The sequence below is a fragment of the Hemicordylus capensis genome, chromosome 3 (genome assembly GCF_027244095.1).
Source record: "Hemicordylus capensis ecotype Gifberg chromosome 3, rHemCap1.1.pri, whole genome shotgun sequence".
NCBI classification, from domain to species: Eukaryota; Metazoa; Chordata; class Lepidosauria; order Squamata; family Cordylidae; genus Hemicordylus; species Hemicordylus capensis.
Genome location: NC_069659.1, coordinates 17,667,804 through 17,689,820, shown reverse-complemented (window position 1 = coordinate 17,689,820; position 22,017 = coordinate 17,667,804). Strand labels below are relative to the sequence as shown.

At 47.9% G+C, this 22,017-nt stretch overlaps 1 protein-coding gene across 5 annotated transcripts in view; it reads right to left on the bottom strand.

Moving 5' to 3' along the window:
- Window positions 1–427: 427 nt before the first annotated feature.
- LOC128352500 (putative N-acetylated-alpha-linked acidic dipeptidase) overlaps window positions 428–22,017 on the bottom strand; it is a 61,602-nt gene continuing 40,012 nt past the window's right edge. For 4 of the 5 annotated variants that reach the window (XM_053313133.1, XM_053313132.1, XM_053313134.1 and 1 more), the window contains 8 exons: window positions 21,779–21,842; window positions 20,733–20,800; window positions 19,411–19,502; window positions 15,789–15,879; window positions 9,429–9,693; window positions 6,715–6,796; window positions 4,645–4,737; window positions 428–1,204 (listed from right to left, as the gene is read on the bottom strand). In XM_053313133.1, coding sequence (XP_053169108.1) covers window positions 1,015–1,204; window positions 4,645–4,737; window positions 6,715–6,796; window positions 9,429–9,693; window positions 15,789–15,879; window positions 19,411–19,502; window positions 20,733–20,800; window positions 21,779–21,842 — 945 coding nt within the window. In that variant the 3' untranslated portion in view covers window positions 428–1,014. The remainder of the gene's footprint in view (window positions 1,205–4,644; window positions 4,738–6,714; window positions 6,797–9,428; window positions 9,694–15,788; window positions 15,880–19,410; window positions 19,503–20,732; window positions 20,801–21,778; window positions 21,843–22,017) is intronic. The other variant, XR_008320451.1, reaches the window with a different exon arrangement.

The following is a 22,017-nucleotide window of genomic DNA, read 5'->3' as shown; positions in this document are numbered from 1 at the left end:
AGAGGGGCAACCCTTTCATGAGGTGAGGTGAGGCACTTGCCTTAGGCGGCAGATTCTTGAGACTCCAACAGGGCAGCAAGATGTCCCCCTGCCATCACCACTGAGCAGCTCTTTGGGACAAATGTGGCCCTTACAGGCTTTGTGAGGAGTGCTTCTCCTCCCACTCCTTACCAAGTTTTCATGGAGCATGAGGAGAAAGGAGGCTGCTACAAGCAACCTTCCATCCTCCCTGTCCCCTGCCCCACCTTCAAAGCTTACAAGGCTCCGCTTTGCAAGGAGGCTGGCTCCCAACCTGGGCGTGAGGCAAGGCAGCATTTTGCACCTCACCTCCGACTCCACAATACTTTGGGCCACCCCGACTTTCATAGCTTTGTTAATTTTTCTCGTTATTCTCAAAATGTTTGTACAAATGCACCTGACACTCGAGAACATGCAAGTACATCATTATAGTTGTAATACAAGAAAATGCAAATCCCAATGGGACTTATTCATAGGCAAATTTGCACAGGTTTTTAGCTCAGAAAAAAAAAATACCAAAAAGACTATTCAGCATAAGCCCACCTAAAATATTTTTTCCCCAGAGTTCCTTGTAGTTTGAGGTCTCCCTGGGTTTGAGGACATTAGTGGAAGTTTCTTGATGGACAAGGAAAGTTCCATAGATATTAGTCACAGTGGATATATGGAACCATGTTCAGAGGCAGTGTACAGTACCATGGAATTTGAGTTGCTGAACAGAAACTGTGGGAGAGGGCTATTTCCTTTTATGTCCTGCTTCTAGGGTCATAAAAGGCATCTGGTTGGTCACTGTGGGAGGCAGGATTCCACACTAAATGGACTCTTGATCTGATGCAGAAGCATGACTGTCCTCCAGCAACCGAGGGATGGGCTCTCAGTACAATCAGCAAGAGTGCACTGAAGGGACAAGAAACATGAAGATCACCTCAAGGGTCACCTGCCTCCAAAGTTCAGTAGAAATTTGCAGAGGAAAGGCAACTTCTTGCAGCCTCTCTGTTTTCATGCTGTCTCTTTCAGAGTCTCCGCCGCAGCTGCCACTGTGAAGGCTGCGATGGAGATCTGCCTCTTAACCTCTCTCCAGGCCTTGCGCTGGTCTGCCTTGCTGGCAATATCAAACATGGCATCGTAGATCCCAGGAAAGGACACGCCAGCATACTTGTTGTGGCTGTTGGGAGCAAAAATGATGTGTCTGAAAAGAAAAGAAAAAGGAACATCAATACTTGGCTATCAGGAAAAAACCAACAATGGAGGTCTTGATATTAGTTCTGATGTTGTTGAAGGGGTGGAGAACCCTTTGCCAAAAGGCTGTCTTTTTCATGGAAAACAGATAGTAGGGCAGTTCACACAGTTGTCATTAAGGCAGGAGAAGCGTTCTACCCACATCTGGGAGCTGGAAATCCTGCTCCTTTTTCGACCATGTGTGAGATAGAAACAAAGTTGGAGGCCCAGCTGAGTAGGACAAGGGCACCCTACCAAGATTCTGCCCTCCGCTTCTGAATGAAGGAGGCAGGAAAATCGTCCTATCCAGCTGGGGTGTGACTGATGATCAAGCTTCTTGCCTTTGACCTTGTTTTTCTCTAACACGTGATCAGAAATCGGGGGGGGTGTGTGTGTGCGCCAGCTCCCAAATTAAGGTAAAAGGCTTCACCTATCCTAATGATGATCATGGAGATTGCCCTTCTGTCTCCATTCTTTCTTTCTCCATGCCCCAGGTACATCACACTTCCTGTTCTGCTCGTCTGCTAGCATCAGTGACTAGCCCGTTCTGGAAGGGAGAGAGTGAGCCAGTCACTGGTACTAGCAAACCACTGTAGTGCGAGACAGAGGGCGGTGATGCTTCATTGTTTTGGAAGTGCTTGCCTTTGCTCTGAGTGGGCGCTGGAAGACACAGGACACTTGCTGCCCGCCTGCTACAGCAAGCAATGGTGCATGATGAACCCAGAGGTCCCCTGCTGGTCCCCTGCTAACTAAGCAAAGAGGCACCTTTTAAAAGTAGTGATTCTCTTTATTGAGTAGGGGGAGAGCAACTGGCCCTATCCATCCCCGGCACAGCATCCCTCCTGTGGCTGTTGCTGGTGTCTCTTATGTTTCTTTTTTTTAGATTGTGAGCCCTTTGGGGACAGGGAACCATATTATTTATACCGATGTAAACTGCTTTGGGAACTTTTGTTGAAAAGCGGCACAGGCGTTCCCTCGCATATCGCGGGTTTCCCAATCGTGGATTTGAGCATCCACGATTGGGAAACTGTCACCATCCTCGCCAACCACAACCTGAGTATTTGCGGTTTGGTGCTCTTTTTCAAAAATTTGGGAGGAATTTCTGGGGTTCACGGGGGATTTTTTCTATTTTTTCTTCATTTCAAGGTACTTTCCCGATCGTGATTCCCCTAACCCCATTTCCCATTACTCTCAATGTCTCGCCTACCACAAATTCGCCAACCGCGAGGGTTTCCAGGAACGGAACCCTTGCGGTTAGCGAGGGACAACTGTAAATAAATGTTCATCATATTCATGTGCATCCCACCCAGAAGGTTAAGGGGAAGATGGGTGTTGTTGTTTGTTTTATGTATTTATTATTTATTTTATCAATAAATTTATTTATTTTTTAAGTTAAGGGTTTTAATTTGATTCTCCCTCTCTATAGGGCTGAGAGAGACTCCTGCCTGCAATCTTGGAGAAGCCACTGCCAGTCTGTGAAGACAATACTGAGCTAGATAGACCAAGGGTCTGACTCAGTATATGGCAGCTTCCTATGTTCTCATCCTTGCATCTCCAGATGTTGTTTATACTTCCTTTCATTAAAATAATCCCAAGGCGGTTTACAAAACATTTAACCATAAAAGACTATAAAAGTAACACAATAAAAATATTAAATTGGAATATAAAGATACAGACCTAATTAAAAGCTTAAAAAACATACACACTATGACCATAAAATACAGAGCATCAGCAACAAGAACAATACTTATATAAAAGCCTGGAGAAAAAGCCAAGATTTCACTTGCTTTCTAAAAACTGTGATGAAGACTGAGAAGCGGATGCCCACCAAGAGAGCATTCCAAAGTCTGGGGGCAATGACTGAGAAGGCCCTGTCCCGTGTGTATGACAGGGGGACATGCCCTCAACTCCTGCTTGTAGGGTTCTCAGAGGCATCTGGTGGGCCACTGTGTGAACCAGGATGCTGGACTAGATGGGCCTTGGGCCTGATCCAGCAGGGCTGTTCTTATGACAGCTGAGCCTCCCACATTGTTGTCAAGCAAAATAGAGCCCCCTCCAATGACCTCGTCAAACAGGCAAACCCTTGGGAGCAGGCGGTCCTTCAGGTATCCAGGGCCCAACCATTAAGAGCTTTAAAGGTCAAAAACAGCACCTTGAATTGGACCCAGAAACAAATTGGCAACCAATGTAGCTTTTTCAAAATGGGTGTAATATTCCAGTGGGCAGCTCCAGATAAAACCCTAGCTGCCGCATTTTGCACTAGCTGCAGTTTCTGAATATTCTTCAAGGGCAGCCCCACGTAGAGCATGTTACAGTAATCCAGCTGTGGCATAACTAAGGCACGGGTTGGCTTCTGATCCAGGAGATGGGGCATCAAGGATGGGGCAGGATGGGTTGGAAAGGGGACTGGAAGGGGAAAACATGCTTTTTAAAAAAGTCGGGGCAGCAGTGGAAGTGAAGTGGGACAGCGGCAGCAGGCAAGTGAGTAATACCTGCAGTGGGAGGTGAGCCACTTGCCGTCTGAGGCTGTCACCTCAACTTGCCTCATTAGGCAGCTGCCCCTGAAAGTGGTGCAACACATGCTTTAGATTCCTGCAGTCTCATGTTATGGGATGGCTTTCAGGGCCAACTTACACTAGGGATGTGCATGGAACCCCGACAGGGAGGCTCAAAGGCGGTGGGGGGTGCTGCTTTAAGAGTGGGGGGGCAGTTTTTTAAAAAGCCCTTCGGGGTGGCAGCGTACTTCCCTGCCACCCCATTGCCCCCATTTTCCGGATATGACCGGAAGTCTCCTGCACGCACAGGCACTTGTGTGAGCACACGGCCCATGCTGGCGTGCGCAGGTGCACTGGAGACTTCTGGTCATATCCAGAAAATGGGGGCAACGGGGTGGCAGGGAGGTATGCTGCCACCCCAATGGGCTTCTTTAAAAATGGATGCCGGCGGGGGGGGGAAGCGGTGGGAGGGGTAAGTGCACCCTCCCCGCTCTTAAAGCTAGACACCAACCGGCAGAACCGCTGGTTCTTTGAACCGGTTCGGAGGCCCATAAAGGGCCTCCAAACTGGTCCCGTGCACATCCCTACCTTACACAACTAGTCTGATGTGTTGTGAATGTGGGTAGAGTGGATCCACTCAGAGTTTACTAAATCTGTACAGAATTTGTGACACAAAGCAGTTGTGTGACTGCTCCCTCAGGTGGCCTGTTCTTAACACCCTCTTTGTATCTCACACTATGAAACTTTGAATGGTGGTGCTGTTAATGGAGATGCATCCAAATTTGCTATTGATTAAAAAACTCCACACTACTGGAAATGTCTCTGTATCTTTGTCAAAACAGAATGAGGGGGAAAGGCCTATGAACCTTTAAGGCCAGGAGAGTAGAAGAGGGATTTGTCATACTTTCTTCCTTACCTGTAGAATGGTCTGTCCGGTAAACCAAGAGGATCAATAAAGGCTCTTTCCAAAAACATGAGCTGATCATTCAAAGATCTCACTGCAATTGGGCTGATAAGTAGACGATGGGAGGGAGAAAAATAACTATTAGTGCTAAAAGGCTTTTAGTATAAGCACACACTGCAGAGACCTTACATGCACTGCTGGACAATTGCAAATATGTGGAGAATTACTTTTTGGATTGTAATATGCAGCCAGTGGATTTCTTCCGCTGAAGCACCTTCTCATAGCCCAATCCAGGGCACGTCAACATATAGACTCTAGGCCACAGCTGCACCTTTTCAGCCCCCCTACAGATGTTGGACAACTCCCACCATCCCTGACTATTGGTCACTGTGGGAGTTGTAGTCCATGGGAGTTGTACTCCAAAAACAGCGGGGGGACCTAAGTTGTGCAGGCTTGCTCTAGGCAGAAAAATCACTAATATAGCATGTGCACACCAGCACTTAAAAAAAGAAACCTCCTCCCAAGGCAAACTTTGGGACATTGGCTGGCATCCAGATTAGCACTGCACTAGTGCAAACAAGTTGCACTAGCTAGTTATGCTACATCGGATGCTCGAGTTGCAGACTAGTGTTGCGCTGGTGCAGTAGGGTGTGCTTGCGCAAACTGTGGCTTGTCTCCTGCTCTGTAACCTCCTCCTCAGTCCATATATGTTGTAGGGAATTATGCAAAGCTATCTGCTATCCTTGTAGTGCAATGTATGCACAGGTGGACTGAGAGCAAGAGCGACTGAGTAGCTTTGAGCATATGCAACCTTTGTGTGTAGGTGCATCCTTGTTCATTGTACTCGTGCAGCAGCGTTAGTCTGGAAGTCAGTCACTGTTTCCCCAGGGACAGGAGCCAGAAAATGGGAAGTGCCCCTGATGAATAGGGGTAGCTGATGTGTTTGCAACATTAAACATAAGAACAGCCCTGTTGGATCAGGCCCAAGGCCCATCTAGTCCAGCATCCTCTTACACACAGTGGCCCACCAGATGCCGCTGGAAGCCACAGGCAGGAGTTGAGGGCATGCTCTCTCTCCAGCTCTTACTCCCCTGCAACTGGTACTCAGAGGCATCCTGCCTTTGAGGCTGGAGGTGGCCTATAGCCCTCCAGCTAGTAGCCGTTGATAGACCTTTCCTCCATGAAGTCACTCCAATTCATTCCTCCCCTCATACTGTGAAGCGTATGGCCCCACTCATTCTGAAAGAGCAAAATGGTCCCTTTTCTCTTTCACTTTCATAAGCCAAATACCTTCCACGGATCCCTTTTTTGAAACACCCTTGAAAATGACAGGGATGGTGTGCATAGGGAGAAGACCCATATGGTGAGGGGCCACAGCACAGTGGTCGAGAACGTGCCCCACATGCAAAACAGCCACGTCCCTCTCCATATAACACAGGGAAATACCACTACCTGGGACCTTGGAGAAGCTGCTGCCTGTCAGTATAGACAGTCTGAGCTGACCAATGGCCTGACCCCGGAGAAGGCAATTTCATATTTTTTACATGGAATAAATGTATTCCATGTGCGGCAGGGTCATAGCTCAGCAGTAAAGCACATGCCTTCCATGCAGAAAGTCTCAGGTTCACTTCCTGGCATCTTTGGTTAAAAAAAAGGATCCGGTAGCAGGTGATAGGAAAGGCCCATCTCTGCCGGAGAGCCCTTGGAGAGCCACAGTCAATGAGAGTAGACACTACTGGTCTAGATGGACCAATGGTCTCGCTACAGGTATGGTCAGGGAAATAAGGCATTGCTTCTTAGCTCAGGAGAAGAGCACTGTTCCTTCTAACAGGGATTCCCAGATGCTGTTCACTGCAACTCCCAGCATCCTCAGCTGCAGTGGCCTTTGGCTGGGGATTCTGGGAGTACTAGTCAATAACATCTGGGAATCCCTGTTAGAGGGAACACTGCTGTGGAGTGCAACCTGTCTCTTCTGTTCCAGGCTGAGGCAGACTCCCTGCCAAGGCAGGGAGATAGGAACACTAATAAGGTTTCTGCTTCTGGACTGATTTGTCTGGATCAGCAAAGGCTTAGCAGACCTACTTATTGGTGTCCAGTTTCAACAGTCTCTGGTGGAAGTCATCAGCAGCCTTCGAAAAGTTATTTGCCGCAGAAAAAAGAGGATCTGGAAGAATGGAAAACGGTTACCCCCAATTAATCTTGTTCCAAATGTTCTCCAGCCCTCTTCAGATGTTACAGGGTGCAGCAGGGGTGCTTACCTTGACAACTCAGAAAGTGGGCTGGAAGTCCCTCCCCACTGCTGCCACTCACCCCCTCCACCTGCTCACAGTTAGAGATTTGTTGGAAGGGGAAAACACCGTAACCGTGATGGCCAGTTCCTCTGTGAGCGGTGTTGGAAGTGAAGGACTCTGCACTGTCTCATGTCTCAATGACAGAGGGGGACAGACTAGTGAGTCCGAGGGCTAGAGAGGTCAAGACATTGGTCATCCCTTCTCTACTGCTCTGACACTATCCCTTTGATATGTAGATTGCTACTCTCAGGGACTTCCTTCCTTCCTTCCTGCCACTTCCTCTTCCTCTTTCCCTTTCTTCTCCCTTGCAACACACACGCTCCTCTCTCCCTGCACCATGTGTGCAGAGATGCAGAAACTATCCCTCTGCATCCAGCTAGCTAGCTAGATTAGAGATCCCATCTCTCCACTTTCCTATCTAGAATGGAGTTCTCCAATAAAGACTCCTTATATTGATTTGAAACTATGAACTGGCTCCAAGTTTCTTTTACTCTCAGCATACATGCATGTCTAGTCAGACTCCACTGTGTTTTGGGTCTGTGCACTCTGCTGTAATAGAAGGGTATATATTACCAGAGAGAATTCCCAACAAGCGGCAGCCTGGATTGCCTGAGGTTGCTGCTCATGGAAGCGCCAGCCATCACAGATGCAGTGCTTCCCCCTTCCAACAGATGGCGCTGTAACCATGAGCAACCGTCTGGAGGGGGTGAGTGACAGCTCCGGGGCAGGACTTTCTTACCACTTTCCAAGCTGTAACCATGAGCGCCACTGCACTCTATAAAGTCTACAAAGAGGGCTTCTGAATCCAGAGGTGGTTGAGCACCCATGCACATTAAACCATTTGTATTGTGCTTTTAAGTGGTGACCTTTCAAGTGATGCATTGACGTTTCTCCCAGAGTAAGAATTTCAAAGAAGCAAGAATCCCATGGAAACAGGCTGGAATCAGCAGCTGGTACCACCTGCCCCAAAGCCAGCCCTTCCAAGGGTGGGGCCTGCGCTCCAAACCATCAGTTCGGGATGCAACTACTGTATAAGGCTTGCCAGAAAACTTCTTTAAGGAGAGAGGAGATTTGGACTCACATTTAGCAAGCCTCCCACTTATTTGTCAAAGCAGCCTTCTCGCATATATATGAACTCAGGGAGGTGCAGAGGTCATTACCAGCCCTCCTTCCAGAGAGTCTTTTAATTGGAGATATATCAGGGATTGAACTTGGGAACTGAGTGTTCTGCCACTAAACGCCAGCCTCTCCCCGAACTATGGCAAAAGCAACTCCTGATCAGTGCGGCAGGGTCAGAGCTCAGCAGTAAAGCACATGCCTTGCATGCAGAATGTCTCAGGTTCACTTCCTGGCATCTCCAGTTAAAAAAGGATCAGGTAGCAGGTGGTAGGAAAGGCCCGAGTCTGCTGGAGAGCCCTTGGAGAGCCACAGCCAATCAGAGTCGACAATACTGGTCTAGATGAACCAATGGTCTCACTATAGGTACGGCCAGAAAAATAAGGTGTTTCTTCTTAGCTCAGGAGAGGAGAGCTGGTCTGGTGGTAGCAAGCATGACTTGTCCCCTTAGCTAAGCAGGGTCTGCCCTGGTTGCATATGAATGGGAGACTAGAAGAATGAGCACTGGAGGATAGTCCCCTCAAGGGATGGAGCTGCTCTGGAAAGAGCAGAAGGTTCCAAGTTCCCTCCCTGGCAGCATCTCCAAGATAGGGCTGAGAGAGATTCCTGCCTGCAGCCTTGGAAAAGCCGCTGTCAGTCTGTGAAGACAATATTGAGCTAGATAGACGAATGGTCTGGCTCAGTATATGGCAGCTTCCTATGTTCCTAGGGCACAATCAATATACTACTACTACTATACCACCTTAAGTGGCGCAGCGGGGAAATGCTTGACTAACAAGCAGAAGGTTGCTGGTTCGAATCCCCGCGGGTATGTTTCCCAGAGTATGGGAAACACCTATATTGATATAGGAAACACCTACATCTGGCAGCAGCGGTATAGGAAGGTGCTGAAAGGCATCATCTCCTACTGCATGGGAGAAGGCAATGGTAAACCCCTCCTGTATCCTACCAAAGAAAACCACAGGGCTTTGTGGGTGCCAGGAGTCAAAATCGACTTGATGACTGCTATCCCCCAGCTAAATATAAGAGAACCACCACTTTAAAGGGCTTCTCTTTGCCCAGTTAGCAGGGTTCTGTAGAGATGCAGGGCCCACACTATGAACTATGTTCATAGTTCACTGCATGGATGGGCAGAAGGTGGAGCAACATAATTCTTCCTAGTCTAGTTGTGATATGTAGAATTCAGAGGAGCCAGGGAGGGAAACTGTATTTCATCAAGGCAGAGGTTCTCAAACTCAGGTCCCCAGATGCTGATGGACTACAACACCCAGAATCCCCAGCCACAACAGCCAAAGTACTGTGGTGAGGGATGATGGGATTTGTAGTCTAACAACATCTGGGAGAACCCCTGCATTAGGGAGTCCTGCCTTCAGTTTTTGTAGTACATACCCAGAGATATGCTGTATGTGGCCAGTGCAGTCTGATGTTTCAGGGTCATGTTGTTAATGACTTGAATGTAGCTCTTCAAGGCCTTGGCATAATCGCGGCAGTCAAAAGGAATAACGAGGGAATCGGCCATCTCAAAAACCAGCCCTCCTCGCACTTGCGCCACAGCCAAGTGGTTCTTAAAAGTGGGGTCGTAAAACCTCTCCACAATCTCGTAGGTCTCATAAACACTGTGATAAACTGGGTAGCTACTATATCTGTCCACTTTCTGAAAACAAACAAGTAAATGCATGTTTTGTGGTGGTTTTATCTCATCAACTTAAACAACAGTGTATTAAACTGGAAGAAACTTTTACAAAGCTAAACAATTGCTTGTAAGGAAGAGAAGGTCCTTCCAGCCATGGATATATTCCAGCATCAGCACTAATTATGACAAAGAATCCACACTAAGAAGGAAGAGGTGTTGTTGTATTCTTAATGCCATCTTCTGGCAATCTGCAGCAATCCGTTAAATGTCGCCTTGTCATATTCTGAACTCTGCAAAGTTCAGAATACCACCCCATCCAGAGGCTCAAGAGATATCATTTGGACCAATATTTGGGTGCAGTGTTCTCTCTGACAGGCATTCCCAGATGTTGTTCACTACACTCCCAGCATCCCTAGCTGCAATGGCTGTTGGCAACCGATTATTATTTATTACATTTATAAACCGCCCCATTCAAAGGCTCTGGGAGGTGTAAAACAAATTTTAAAAACATGAAAACACATACCATTTAAAACACAATGCTAAAAACAATATAAAACAATTAAAAACAATTAGAAACATTTAAAACTAATTAAAATACTTTAAAAACCTTGGAAGGCCAGCCAAACAAGTAAATTTTTAGGGCTCTCTTAAAGGCTGACAGCGAGCCTAAACTGCAGATATCTGTTGGGAGTGCATTCCATAGGCCAGGAGCAGCTACAGAAAAGGCCCGGTTCCGAGTCACCACCAGACGTACTGGTGGTAACTGGAGATAGACCTCTTCAGATGACCTCAACAAGCGATGGGGATCATAGTGAAGGAGGCGCTCTCTAAGGTAGCCCAAGGCATTCAGAGCTTGAAAGGTAATAACCAGCACTTTGTATTTCGCCCAGAAACATATCGGCAGCCAGTGCAACTGTTTTAAGACAGGCATAATAAGGTGTCTCCAGGTTACCCCAGAGACCAATCTGGCTGCCGCATTTTGAACTAACTGAAGTTTCTGAACTACGTACAAAGGCAGCCCCACGTAGATTATGGGAGTTGTAGTCAACAACATCTGGGAATTCCTATTAGAGGGAAGACTGTTTGGGTGGATTGACTTCAAATCCCATCTAAGAAATATAGCTCATCTTAGAATTCTTCTGGCTTCCCTCGACATTCCGTCATGACGAATGCCTATCAGGAGCCTCCAGATTCACCTCAAATTTTTCTTTAGATCGATTTCTGTGGTACCCTAGGGATCTGTAACCCATCTGCCTCCCCTTTAGAAGTTTTGATGAGTTGGCGATAGTAAGGCTATGCACACGAGCAGCCCCACCCAGGTTAGGGAAGCCCACCTTGGGTAGGGCTGCTCATGTGTAGTGCTGGGTTGAAGGCCGATTCCAGCACTGCCTTGCCCGCAAGCCCGGACTTTGTACCCGGGCTTTTACCTGGGTTAAAGGGCACCCAACTCCCAGTGATACATCATGCGGTGATTCCTGGAGGCTGGGACAATGAGTCCAGGTGTCCAGAGATCTATGCTGCTCCATGCAGTGGGGCACTGAAGTGGAAGCCAACAGTTGTCTGGGGTGGGGAAGTAGATGAAACCCTGCCTCCCCCACCACCACCCACCCACCCGGCGGGAGTATAGCCTTAGTAATGATTGAAAGTAGTAAAGGGGGCATTATAAGGGTATTGTTTGCCATGGGCATTTGTGTCCAGAGAAACAGGTCTATCCCTGACTACAAGCTAGGATGGCCATATAGAACCCCCATGTTTCAAGGCAGTAGGCAACTCAATACTAGGGAGGTGGCTTATTGCCTTTGGGCCTTGCTTGAGGGCTTCTCGGAGGCATCTGATCGGCCACTGTGGGAAGCAGAAGGCTGAACTAGATGAACCTTTGATCTGACTCAGAAGGAATCCTCCTGCTTTCTCAAGGCTAATGTCTTTGAACAGGAAAGTTCTATTTAAATATTTGGGACACAATTCAAATACATTTTGCAGGCTTTTGAAACTACAACAGTTGGAAGGGTTTACAAATGGGCAGCTATGTCCCTCTCATACCAACTTCAACACTCTGAAAAAACTGTCTCCAGTCCTGCTATTATCTAAACTTAACTCATTCATTCATTCTTATCCCATCTTATGGAACTCATGGTTAGGTTACATGAGGTTCCTAGACAGTCACCCATCCAGGTCCTGACTAGACGTAGATCTGCTTAACTTCCATAAAGTGGCCAGTGATGTAGTTGCCAATTCAGAAGTGCAGGCACTCTCCTCGACAGACCCCATAACCACGCCCCATGGCCACACCCATCCCAATGTCCACACCCCTCAGACAGATGCAATAATTTGGGGAGGGGCATTCTGTTACAAGAAACCAAGGGCCATGTAGATTCTTGGGAATGTACTAGAATGAATGACAGGGGATGCCCTCTGAAATGCACTGATTCCTTTCCAGTGGCCATAGGGATGCATGGAATTTTGAATAGCCATTGGTCATTCAGAAATTCAATGCATTCCATGGCCAGTGCATTCCAAGGAACCAGTGCGTTTCAGTGGGCATTCGCTGTCATTCATTTTAGGATGTTCTGACACTAGTCAAAAGAACAGCCCTGCTGGATCAGGCCAAAGGCCCATCTAGTCCAGCATCCTGTTTCGCACAGTGGCCTACCAGATGCCGCTGGAAACCCACAGGCAGGAGTTGAGGGCATGCCCTCCCTCCTGCTGTTACTCCCCCGCAACTGGTACTCAGAGGCATCCTGCCTTTGAGGCTCATGGGTCTTGAATGCTGACGGTCCCAAGGTCAATCCCTGGCAGCATCTTCAGGAAGAGTTGGGAAATACTCCTGCCTGAAACCTTGGAGAGCTGCTGTCAGGCTCTCTCTGCCTTCCCTTCTGGGTACAGTTTCTTTCTTTGCCAGTTATAAAAAGCTGGTATCCTGCAGAGTGGTTTCCTCCTAGCTGGCTTTGCCTCAGCTAGGAAGGAGAGCTGGTCATGTGGTAGGAAGCTTGAATTGTCCCCTTAGCTAAGCAGAGTCTGCCCTGGTTGCATAGGAATGGGAGGCTTGATGTGTGAGCACTGTGAGATATTCCCCTTAAGGGATGGAGCCACTCTGGGAAGAAAAGAAGGTTCCAAGTTCCCTCCCTGGCAGCATCTCCAAGATAGGGCTGAGAGAGGTTCCTGCCTGCAACCTTGGAGAAGCTGCTGCTAGTCTGTGAAGACAATACTGAGCTAGACAGACCAATGGTCTGACTCAGTATATGGCAGCTTCCTATGTTCCAGTCAGCCAGGGCTGCTCAACTTCAGCCCTCTTGTAGATGTTGGCCTACAACTCCCATAATCCCTGGATGTTGGATACTATGGCTAGGGATCATGGGAGTTGTAGACCAAAAACTGCTGGGGGGCCGAAGTTCAGCGGGCCTGGAATACTGAGCTAGATGGAACAAGGGTTTGACTCAGTATTAGGCGGCTTATACTGCCTTATACTATGTTCTTAAGACAGGAAGAATGGTAATAAATGGTTGGAATAGCAACAGCAGCACATGATTCCATCTAGAAAACCAAGGGCTTTGCGTCCTGCTGAGACCCTGAAGGGGGGAAGGTACCGGGACTGTGTCCCTGCCCATCCCTGTAGCACGACACCACTGGAGGTGTGCTCAAACCATGCCCTCTCTCTTTCTCTCCACTTCCCTAGGAACTCCTCAGACATTGGACTGAACAAGAACCACCAAATTTGCTTTGGATTTTATTTAGGGGGATGTCCAATGATGATTCTAGCCAATAAAGGTTTTCCATGACAACCAAACCCACAGCCCCCAGACAGGATTTTGGATGGAGCAAGCTAGAAATCACAATGCATGAATTGCATGCATACATGGGGCACAATCCACTGAGAAGTTCTCCTGCACAAATCCCATTGAAATAAACAGGAACTTCTCTGAAGCAGACTTCTCATTCGTTTCAATGGGACTGGAATGGGGAAACCTTCCTGGTGAATTATTGCCTGTTGCAAGAATGTGAAGAGATGTAATACAGCAGGATGTAATCCAAGTTCAGCCAATCAGGGGAAGGAATTTGAAACGCAATGTGGCTGGAGGAGGGAAGTTGACTCTTTCTCACCCATGCCTTTCCACCTAAAACTGCTTTTTTGTTTATTTTTTTAAGGCTGGCTATTTTGTTGTTACTAGCAGGAATTGTTTCTGGTCTTGGATTCTCACCAGGAAAAAGATGGTTGAAAACGCAAAGGTGGGGGCAGAGGCAGGGGAGGGTTCAACTCCCTCTCCTTCTCACTGATACTGTGCTTGCCCAGCCAACTGCTTCATATGGATTCAGCAGCAGATCCAATTCTCCACACAGGTCTGTCAACATCATGAGGTCATTCACACAACACCGAAAACTGGGTAGGACAAGTGTCCTACCCAGGCTTGGGAGCTGTGTGTGCTCCCAATTTTTGGTTGTGTGAGTGCAAACAACGAGGTAGGAAGAGGGAGATGTGACTGTATGGAATCAAGGTAGGAGGAAAAGCAAGGTAGGGCTGCACTGTCCTACCCAGCTTTCATACCCAGCATTTGACCAAGGTAGGTATTTTACCAGAAAGCTGCCCTACCCAGCATTTCCTCCAATCTTGATTCTACACAGTCACTTCTCCCTCCTCCTCCCTGTAGTGATGTGATTTTAAGGTACTGTCCCTTTCAGACAGGCTTCCCCAACAACCTGCGCCACCCCCAGATGTTGCTGAACTACAACTCCCAGCATCCCTAGCCACAATTTATTGTGGCTGGGTATGCTGGGAGTTGTAGTTCAGCAACATCTGAAGGGCCACTGGTTGGGGAAGCCTGCTTTAAGGGGTTAAGAGTAAGAAACCAGCTGAAAGGGATCAGTGTTTATCTAATGTATAAGAGAGAGCAGTGAGCAATGGGAGTTAGTTCTTGCTTTGCCTTGACTGACTGCTTGCTCTGCTCTTATGGTGTTGTACTGTCTTGAGAAGATGCTTATAACAAATAACTTTTATGGAACTTATTGCTCGTGTGTCCTGGATACAACACTCCCTAGTTGTTTGCACTCACACAATCAAAAATTGGGAGCACACACATCTCCCAAACCTGGCTAGGACACTTGTCCTACCCAGTTCTCGGTTGTGTGAATGTCCTCCATGTCTAGCCTAGCGTGGAGTGTTTTCCAGACACAAAGGTTGTACACACAACCAAAAATGCTGGTGGGGAGGAGGGCTGGCAGGGAGACAGGCTCTTGCCTGCCTCCCCGCACACAATCTCCTTACCCTTAGGAACATAGGAAACTGCCATATACTGAGTCAGACCATTGGTCTATCTAGCTCAGTATTGTCTTCACAGACTGGCAGCGGCTTCTCCAAGGTTGCAGGCAAGAATTTCTCTCAGCCCTATCTTGAAGAAGCCAGAGAGGGAACTTGAAACCTTCTGCTCTTCCCAGAGCGACTTCATCCCCCGAGGGGAATATCTTGCAGTGCTTACACATCAAGTCTCCCATTCAGATGCAACCAGGGCAGACCCTGCTTAGCTATGGGGACAAGTCATGCTTGCTACCACAAGACCAGCTCTCCTCTCTTCCTCTCCCTTCCAGGCTCTGCCACTCACCTGACACATGATTGGTGATTTGTCGAGCAACAGAGCAGGGAGCCAAAGAAGCAAGTCCCCCAGAATCCCTCAGTGCACCCACCAGGAAGATCCTCCCTTAGCTGGGCAATCTTGCCGCCCAGTTCTGTGTGTGCACAGACTCACACAACCCATGCACACACATGATCTGAACTTGGGGTTAAGGGTGCTCTTGTGCCCTTAAACTCAGTTTAAAGCCTGGGGTAAATTCCTGGCCGGGCTTGAGGCTGAGGCAGTGCCAAGATCAGGCTTGATCCCGGCACTTCACATGGGCAGCTCGTGTGAACAGCCTCACAGTCTTGGATTCACTGAATCTCACCATAAAGTTCTCTTTTATTTCAGTGATCACCCGCTGAGCATTTTGTTAAAGTAATTTTGTATGCACAAGAAATTTCAACACACAGCATCTGAAAGGCTTTCATTGATGGATACCAGGTCCCCCAGATAGCATGTTTTCATGAGTTAGGAAGACAAAAGTGATACACTCGAGAAAAAGAACAGGCTTACCCAGTTCTTAGTGTAACGGGCTCTGCCAGAAGCAACGCCCAATCTCTGGAAAAAGACTTCGAAGTCATTGCCAGAGCCCAGCTTGCCTATGCTGTTGATATGAAAAAGAGAAGAGATGTGGAGAATCAGTAGCCGGCCTGCTAATGCCATGCTTGCAGAAGAAACAAAGTTGCATTCGCGCAAGAAAATTGGGTAGCTCTGCGAAATCACAGGGAAATTGCACGATTGCACAAAAGATCCCGGTAAAACATGTAAGGCGTGCCACAGGTTGCACATCTTGTTGTGCAAGCACAGATATGTTTTCACTAGTGCAACAGTAGCTTGGAACATGAGCTCCAGATTTAGCACAACCAGCTAGTGCAACGTCCTTGCACAATTAGGATGCTTTTATTATTTCACAGCAATACAATAGAGATACTGGCCCTAATAATATACCTATGCAAAAAGAAAGGAAAAACTATTCTGTGTGTGCAGGAGTTTGGTTTTATTGCTGACACACAAAATATTATTCAAGGGTGAAGGGCACATCCCAGCAGATCCAGAACATTTTCACTTGTTCAATCAGATGCATCACAACTGTGCACACAACTTGTGGCATGTGCAAGACAGGAGAAGCATTTCAGTTTAGCAAAGGGCTAGCAAAGAAATTGCAGCAAGGAAACAAAATGCACAGCAGGGCTCAAAAGCTGATTCTTACGTACTATGGCTATGCACAAGCAACCTAACCCAGGCAAGGACAACCCAGCCTGCGTTAGGCTGCTCATGTGGAGCACCAGGATCGCTCCCAATCCAGGCACTTCTGCCCCCACTAGCATGACTCTTAACCCTGGCCCTTAACTGGGGTTAGAGGGCGCAAACGTGCCTTCAACCCCAGGTTTGGGATCTTGTGTGCGCTCGGACTCACCGGGGAATCTTCTCCCTCCAAAACCAAACTGTAGAACAGGAGCTGTGAACGTTTGACCCCTGCACAGCTTTTAAACATAGAGAATAAGCAAAGCAATTGCAATGCAGAAGTCTTCTTATATACAAAAAAGAGGAAGTTCAGAGCTAATTCCTTCACGCAAGCATACGTGTTTATCAACATGTATGTGTGCAAACAAACCTGTTTTGCATACATACATGTTCGTTTATAAAATATTCCACTTTGGTCCAAATTACATATTTTGAAATTTTCATTTTTGAACCGAAAGCTGTTTGTAAAGCTATGAGTTTCAGAGGCGGAATGCAGGTAAGGTTGTGCGGAGAAGGGGATTAACCCTTTCGCTTCCCGGCAGTTTTCTGCTCAGATCTCTCTCTCCCCCACTACCATTTCTTGATACATAGAATCACAGAGCGGGAAGGGACTTTGGATGTCTTCTCGTCCAACCACCTGCCCAATGCAGGAAACTGCTACAGCACCCAACAGATGGCTATCCATATATCTTTTCCCTTGCAGGCAGGAATGTAGACTTCTCAGTTTCCGGGGCGGGGTGGGGTGGGGTGGGCACGAGGCACATGGGAGAAGAGGTCTTGTGGTAGCAAGCATGAATCCTCCCCTTTGCTAAGCAGGGTCCACCCTGGTTTTCATTTGAATGGGAGACTACATGTGAGCACTGTAAGATATTCCCCTTTAAGGGGTCTTAAGGGGTCACTCTGGGCAGAGCACCTGCATGCATAGAGCACCACTAGCTTTTGTCCTTCTTATACTACTTCCAGTCAGAGACTCAAAGAGTGAAAGGGCCCTGAGAGGGAGCCGTGCCTCCTATGAACTTCCTGAGCTGCTACAAAGACAACACAGGACTGACTGTGTTGTTCAACTGACTGATGGACTTCAGCATGAGAGCTTGCTGAGGCTACCTGGCAGCCGGCACGGGGGGGGGGGGGCAGGGGGGCACTGCCTCCCACAAGAAATCTGGAGGAGAGATTGAGCCCACCCCCCACGAGGTTTATGCCCCTGCCTGCAGGCAAAAAACAGTGGTGGGCAGAACAATTTTGACTAGAGAAGTAGCTGGAAGGATAAGAATTGCCCTTGCATTTTGGGTGGTATAGAAAGAAAGAAAGAAAGAAAGAAAGAAAGAAAGAAAGAAAGAAAGAAAGAAAGAAAGAAAGATCCTAAGGGTATTCACACGTGCAGCCTAGCCTGGGTTAGGCTGCGCATGGGAAGCACCAGGAGAGAGGTCGCTCTTGATGCTGCACCCATTCCAACCCCAGCCAGTGATTGCCGCCGGTTAAACACCCTGGCCCAGGTTAACCAGCTTCATTTCTGGCAGCGAAACGGCCGGTGGGGAAGGAATAGCTGCGCCAAGAATGGTGGCAGCACTTACTAGAGCAGCCATCGCACCCGTGCCCTGGGGTACCCTGGAATGAGGGAGACAGAAGTCCTCCTGCTCCCAGTGCCTCCCTCCGCCACACCGCTGCTCGTGTGGGCACATGCTACGGCAGAGGGGAGGACGCAGGTTGCTCATCTTCCGGAGAAGGCAGCCAAGCTCCCGCCTTCCCCCCAGCTCTCCCCCACTCCCTGGCGAGGTTGTGCGCACGACCTACCTTTCTTTCTGCTCAACGACTCTTCTGCTTGAAAGGCTGCTTGCAGTTTTTTTAAAATGGGAAGATATGTGTCGTTTGGCCCTCAGTCTGTGTAGCCCGTGTGCTGGTCAGAGCCACAGACGTTCCTAAGGAATCATTCCTCACAGGCTGAGACACTATGTGGGGGATACTTGCCTCCCCTGCTCTTCTTGATGGTGGCCCTGTTGTATTCTATCTGGTACTCTTTTAAGTTTTGCCATGGAAACGTATGTCCCAGTGGGGATCCTGTAGAGCGTGTGGGGAGTGGAGTCAGAAGGAAAAGGGAGAGGAAGGGGAAGGAGAATCTGGAGTTGTTCTGAATAAAATCCTAGTTAAAGCTACCTAAGATTACTTTGTGTTTATGGGGGAAACAGGACCAAAGTGGTGTATTTGTGCTTCTGGAGGGAAGTCAAGCTTTGCTGTCCTGGCTCAATAGCTGGGGATAGGGCTATAGCTCAGTGACAGAACATCTGCTTTGAATGCAGAAGGTCACACGTTCAATACCTGGCAGGAACATAGGAACATAGGAAACTGCCATATACTGAGTCAGACCACTGGTCTATCTAGCTCAGTATTGTCTTCACAGACTGGCAGTGGCTTCTCCAAGGTTGCAGGCAGGAATCTCTCTCAGCCCGATCTGGAGATGCTGCCAGGGAGGGAACTTGAAACCTTCTGCTCTTCCCAGAGCGGCTTCATCCCCTGAGGGGAATATCTTGCAGTGCTCACACATCAAGTCTCCCATTCATATGCAACCAGGGCAGATACTGCTTAGCTATGGGGACAAGTCATGCTTGCTACCACAAGACCAGCTCTCCTCTCCTAAAGAGCTGAGAAAGACACCTGCCCCAAACCGTGGCATGTTGCTGCCAGTCTGTGTAGACAATACTGATCTAGATGGATCAATGGTCCAACTGAGTATAAAGCAGCTTCCTAAGTTCCTCTGTCCTACCTCTGTCTTGCAAAACATGCTGTGGCAGCATTTTCACATTAAGCCTGTTCTTCCACTTCAGCTACGACAAAAAGAAACCCCATCTCTGAAAAGAATAACAAACTTCCAATTTCTACCCCCACCTGCATGTACCTGGGGACATCTTTATGTTCTGTTGATGGGCTCTTCTCGTACCAGCTTTCATAGAGAGATTTGCCTTCAAAGCCTTTGTCAGGGCTGGATATCTATTAAAACATAATAGATTTTGCATATCTGTCTATCTATATATTTTCCTAAGGTGTACCCATCGCTAATCCCGTGCGTGGCAGTTCTTGCGAGATTTTGCGAGCGAGGGAGGGGGAGAGGAAGGCAAGAGGCCAGTGAGAGGAAGCAGCGGCCAGGCCAGACGGCCGCTGGGCAGGGAGAAGAAGCGGCATCCAAGCCGCCCGGCCACTGGGCAGGGAGAACAAACTGGGGCTGAGTAAGGGGGAGCAAACCGGGGCTGGGTGGGAGGGAGAACAGCTGAAGAGATGTGGGCGGGGGGAGAGACAGGGAGAACCAGGGGCACAGATGCTCTGCGCCAGGTCATCTAGTATGAAAATAAAAGAGACTGGCATCCTGATACCCCCCACATTACACTAAAATGGAGATGGCAGGCAGGAGGCACCCTGCAAGATCTGAACTGGATTGAAAACATGCAAGGAGTAGAGGGAGAGCCACCACTGAGGTTACTAACTCTGTTGCCTCATGCTGCCATGTTATTAACATACCTAAAAAGGAAACCATTGGCTTTAATTATATTCCCCAATCCTTTTATTTCTCAACTGAAAGTTCGAGGGAAACTGAAAATCAGAGGCATTATAGTAATCCACATGTCACCCCCCCACACTCCTGTGCTCTGAGTGAGACCTTAGGACCTGTGGTAGACATTAGGTCTGTGGCTCAGTCTGTGACATCTACTATTATAAATATTGTGACATCTGTGACATCTACTACTATAAACATTGGCTGACATTCTGATGAATGCAGCTTCCACCTACCTCAGCGCACGATGGGGGGAGGGGTGGCAATTTGATCTTCCCTACCTTTGGAAGTGTTATTTGCCTTCCAAAAATATGTCCCTGAGGGCTATGCAGCCCTCAGGGACATATTTTCAGAAGGCACAGGGCACTTCCAAAGGCAGGGAAGATCAGAAAAAATTGCTCCTCTACCCCCCCCATGTGTGGTTAAAGGGAAGGCTCTGATTGCATTAGGAGCAGGCTCCTTTTTTGCCCTGGCTTCTTCAGCCAAGATACTTGTCAGCCAATCACAAGTCTCAGGACTGAGAAAAACCTTTGCCCGAGACCCCAGAGAGCTGCTGCCTATCAGAGTAGACAGTCCTGGGCCAGAGTGGACCAATGGTCCAACTCAGTATAAAGCAGCTTCATTATTCAACAAACTTATTTTTTTTCCTCCCCAAAGCACTTTTTTTTTACCTCTTTAGTCAGATTGTATACCAGGCTGTACATCAGTGGGGTACATTCAACCCGAAGTGTGTAGTTGCCTGAAACAATGTACAGAGACATCTGGATCAAAACAAAGCAGACAACTTGGAATGAGACAGTAGGCGGAGACACATGGATTGATGTTATTTAAATTGATGCAGAAGGCAAGCCCGATCACCACTTGTCTTCTCGCTGTGCCACTCATGTGGGCGTGCAGGCAGCAGAGCCCTGATTGGGCTCTGGTCGTCTGGGGGAAGGCAAGTAGGCTCCTGCCGTCCGTTCCACTTCCCCCTTGTGGCCGTGTGAACGACATTTCTGTCTTCCTCTGCACACCAGATGCTAGGGACAAAAAGCAGTGGATGCTTGTCTCTATCATGCCCTGATGATGCACTTCCCTGAGGCATCTCTTCCCAAGCACTGTTGGGGAAAAGAGTGCTGGGACCCGATAAACCTTTGGCCTGATGCAGTGTGGCTAATCTGATGTTCTTTCCCAAATTCTGTAGCAACAAAAAAAATGCAGTCATCGAGAAAAATCTCATCTCAACCAAGGGGGCAGGGGGAATATTACAAGTTCACAAGGATGTTCAGAAGGCTTTACAAATTTAACCCTGTGTTTAACAAATAAACTATCATTATGTTTCATAGAACATAATCATAGAACAATGGGTCATAGAACAAATCAATCCAGAATTTTCACTCGAGGCACAAATGACCAGGCTCAAACTATCATACTTTGGACACATTATGCAAAGACCCAACATCCTTGAGAATTCCATAATGCTGGGGAAAGTTGAAGGAAAGAGAAGAAGGGGATGACCAGCAGCAAGGTGGATGGACTCAATGATGACAGCAACGAATGCACCACTGAGAGAGCTTAAAGGCCAAGTTGAAGACAGATCATCCTGGAGAGAATCTATCTATGTGGTCGCTAAGAGTGGACACCAACGTAACAACAACACTTAATCAACCAATCAACCAATCAATGACAACATAGTGATTATGCCCCTCCTTCCTCTATCAAACCCTGTGTCTTTTACCTTCTATGGAGGAATCAGCATTGATATAAGCCACCCCACGCTCCTGTAATATTTTGACATGTTCCTGAAATAAAGGAAAAAATAAATTCAGGTTCACGCCTGAAGTATTACTCTGTGGGTCAGTTCACACATGCAAGTTCATCATTCAGTGACAAGTGATGACCTGCATGTGTGTATGGGCCATCACAGATCTAACCCTACAGTAGAAAGTTTGTATCACCCATGTTAACTTAGACACA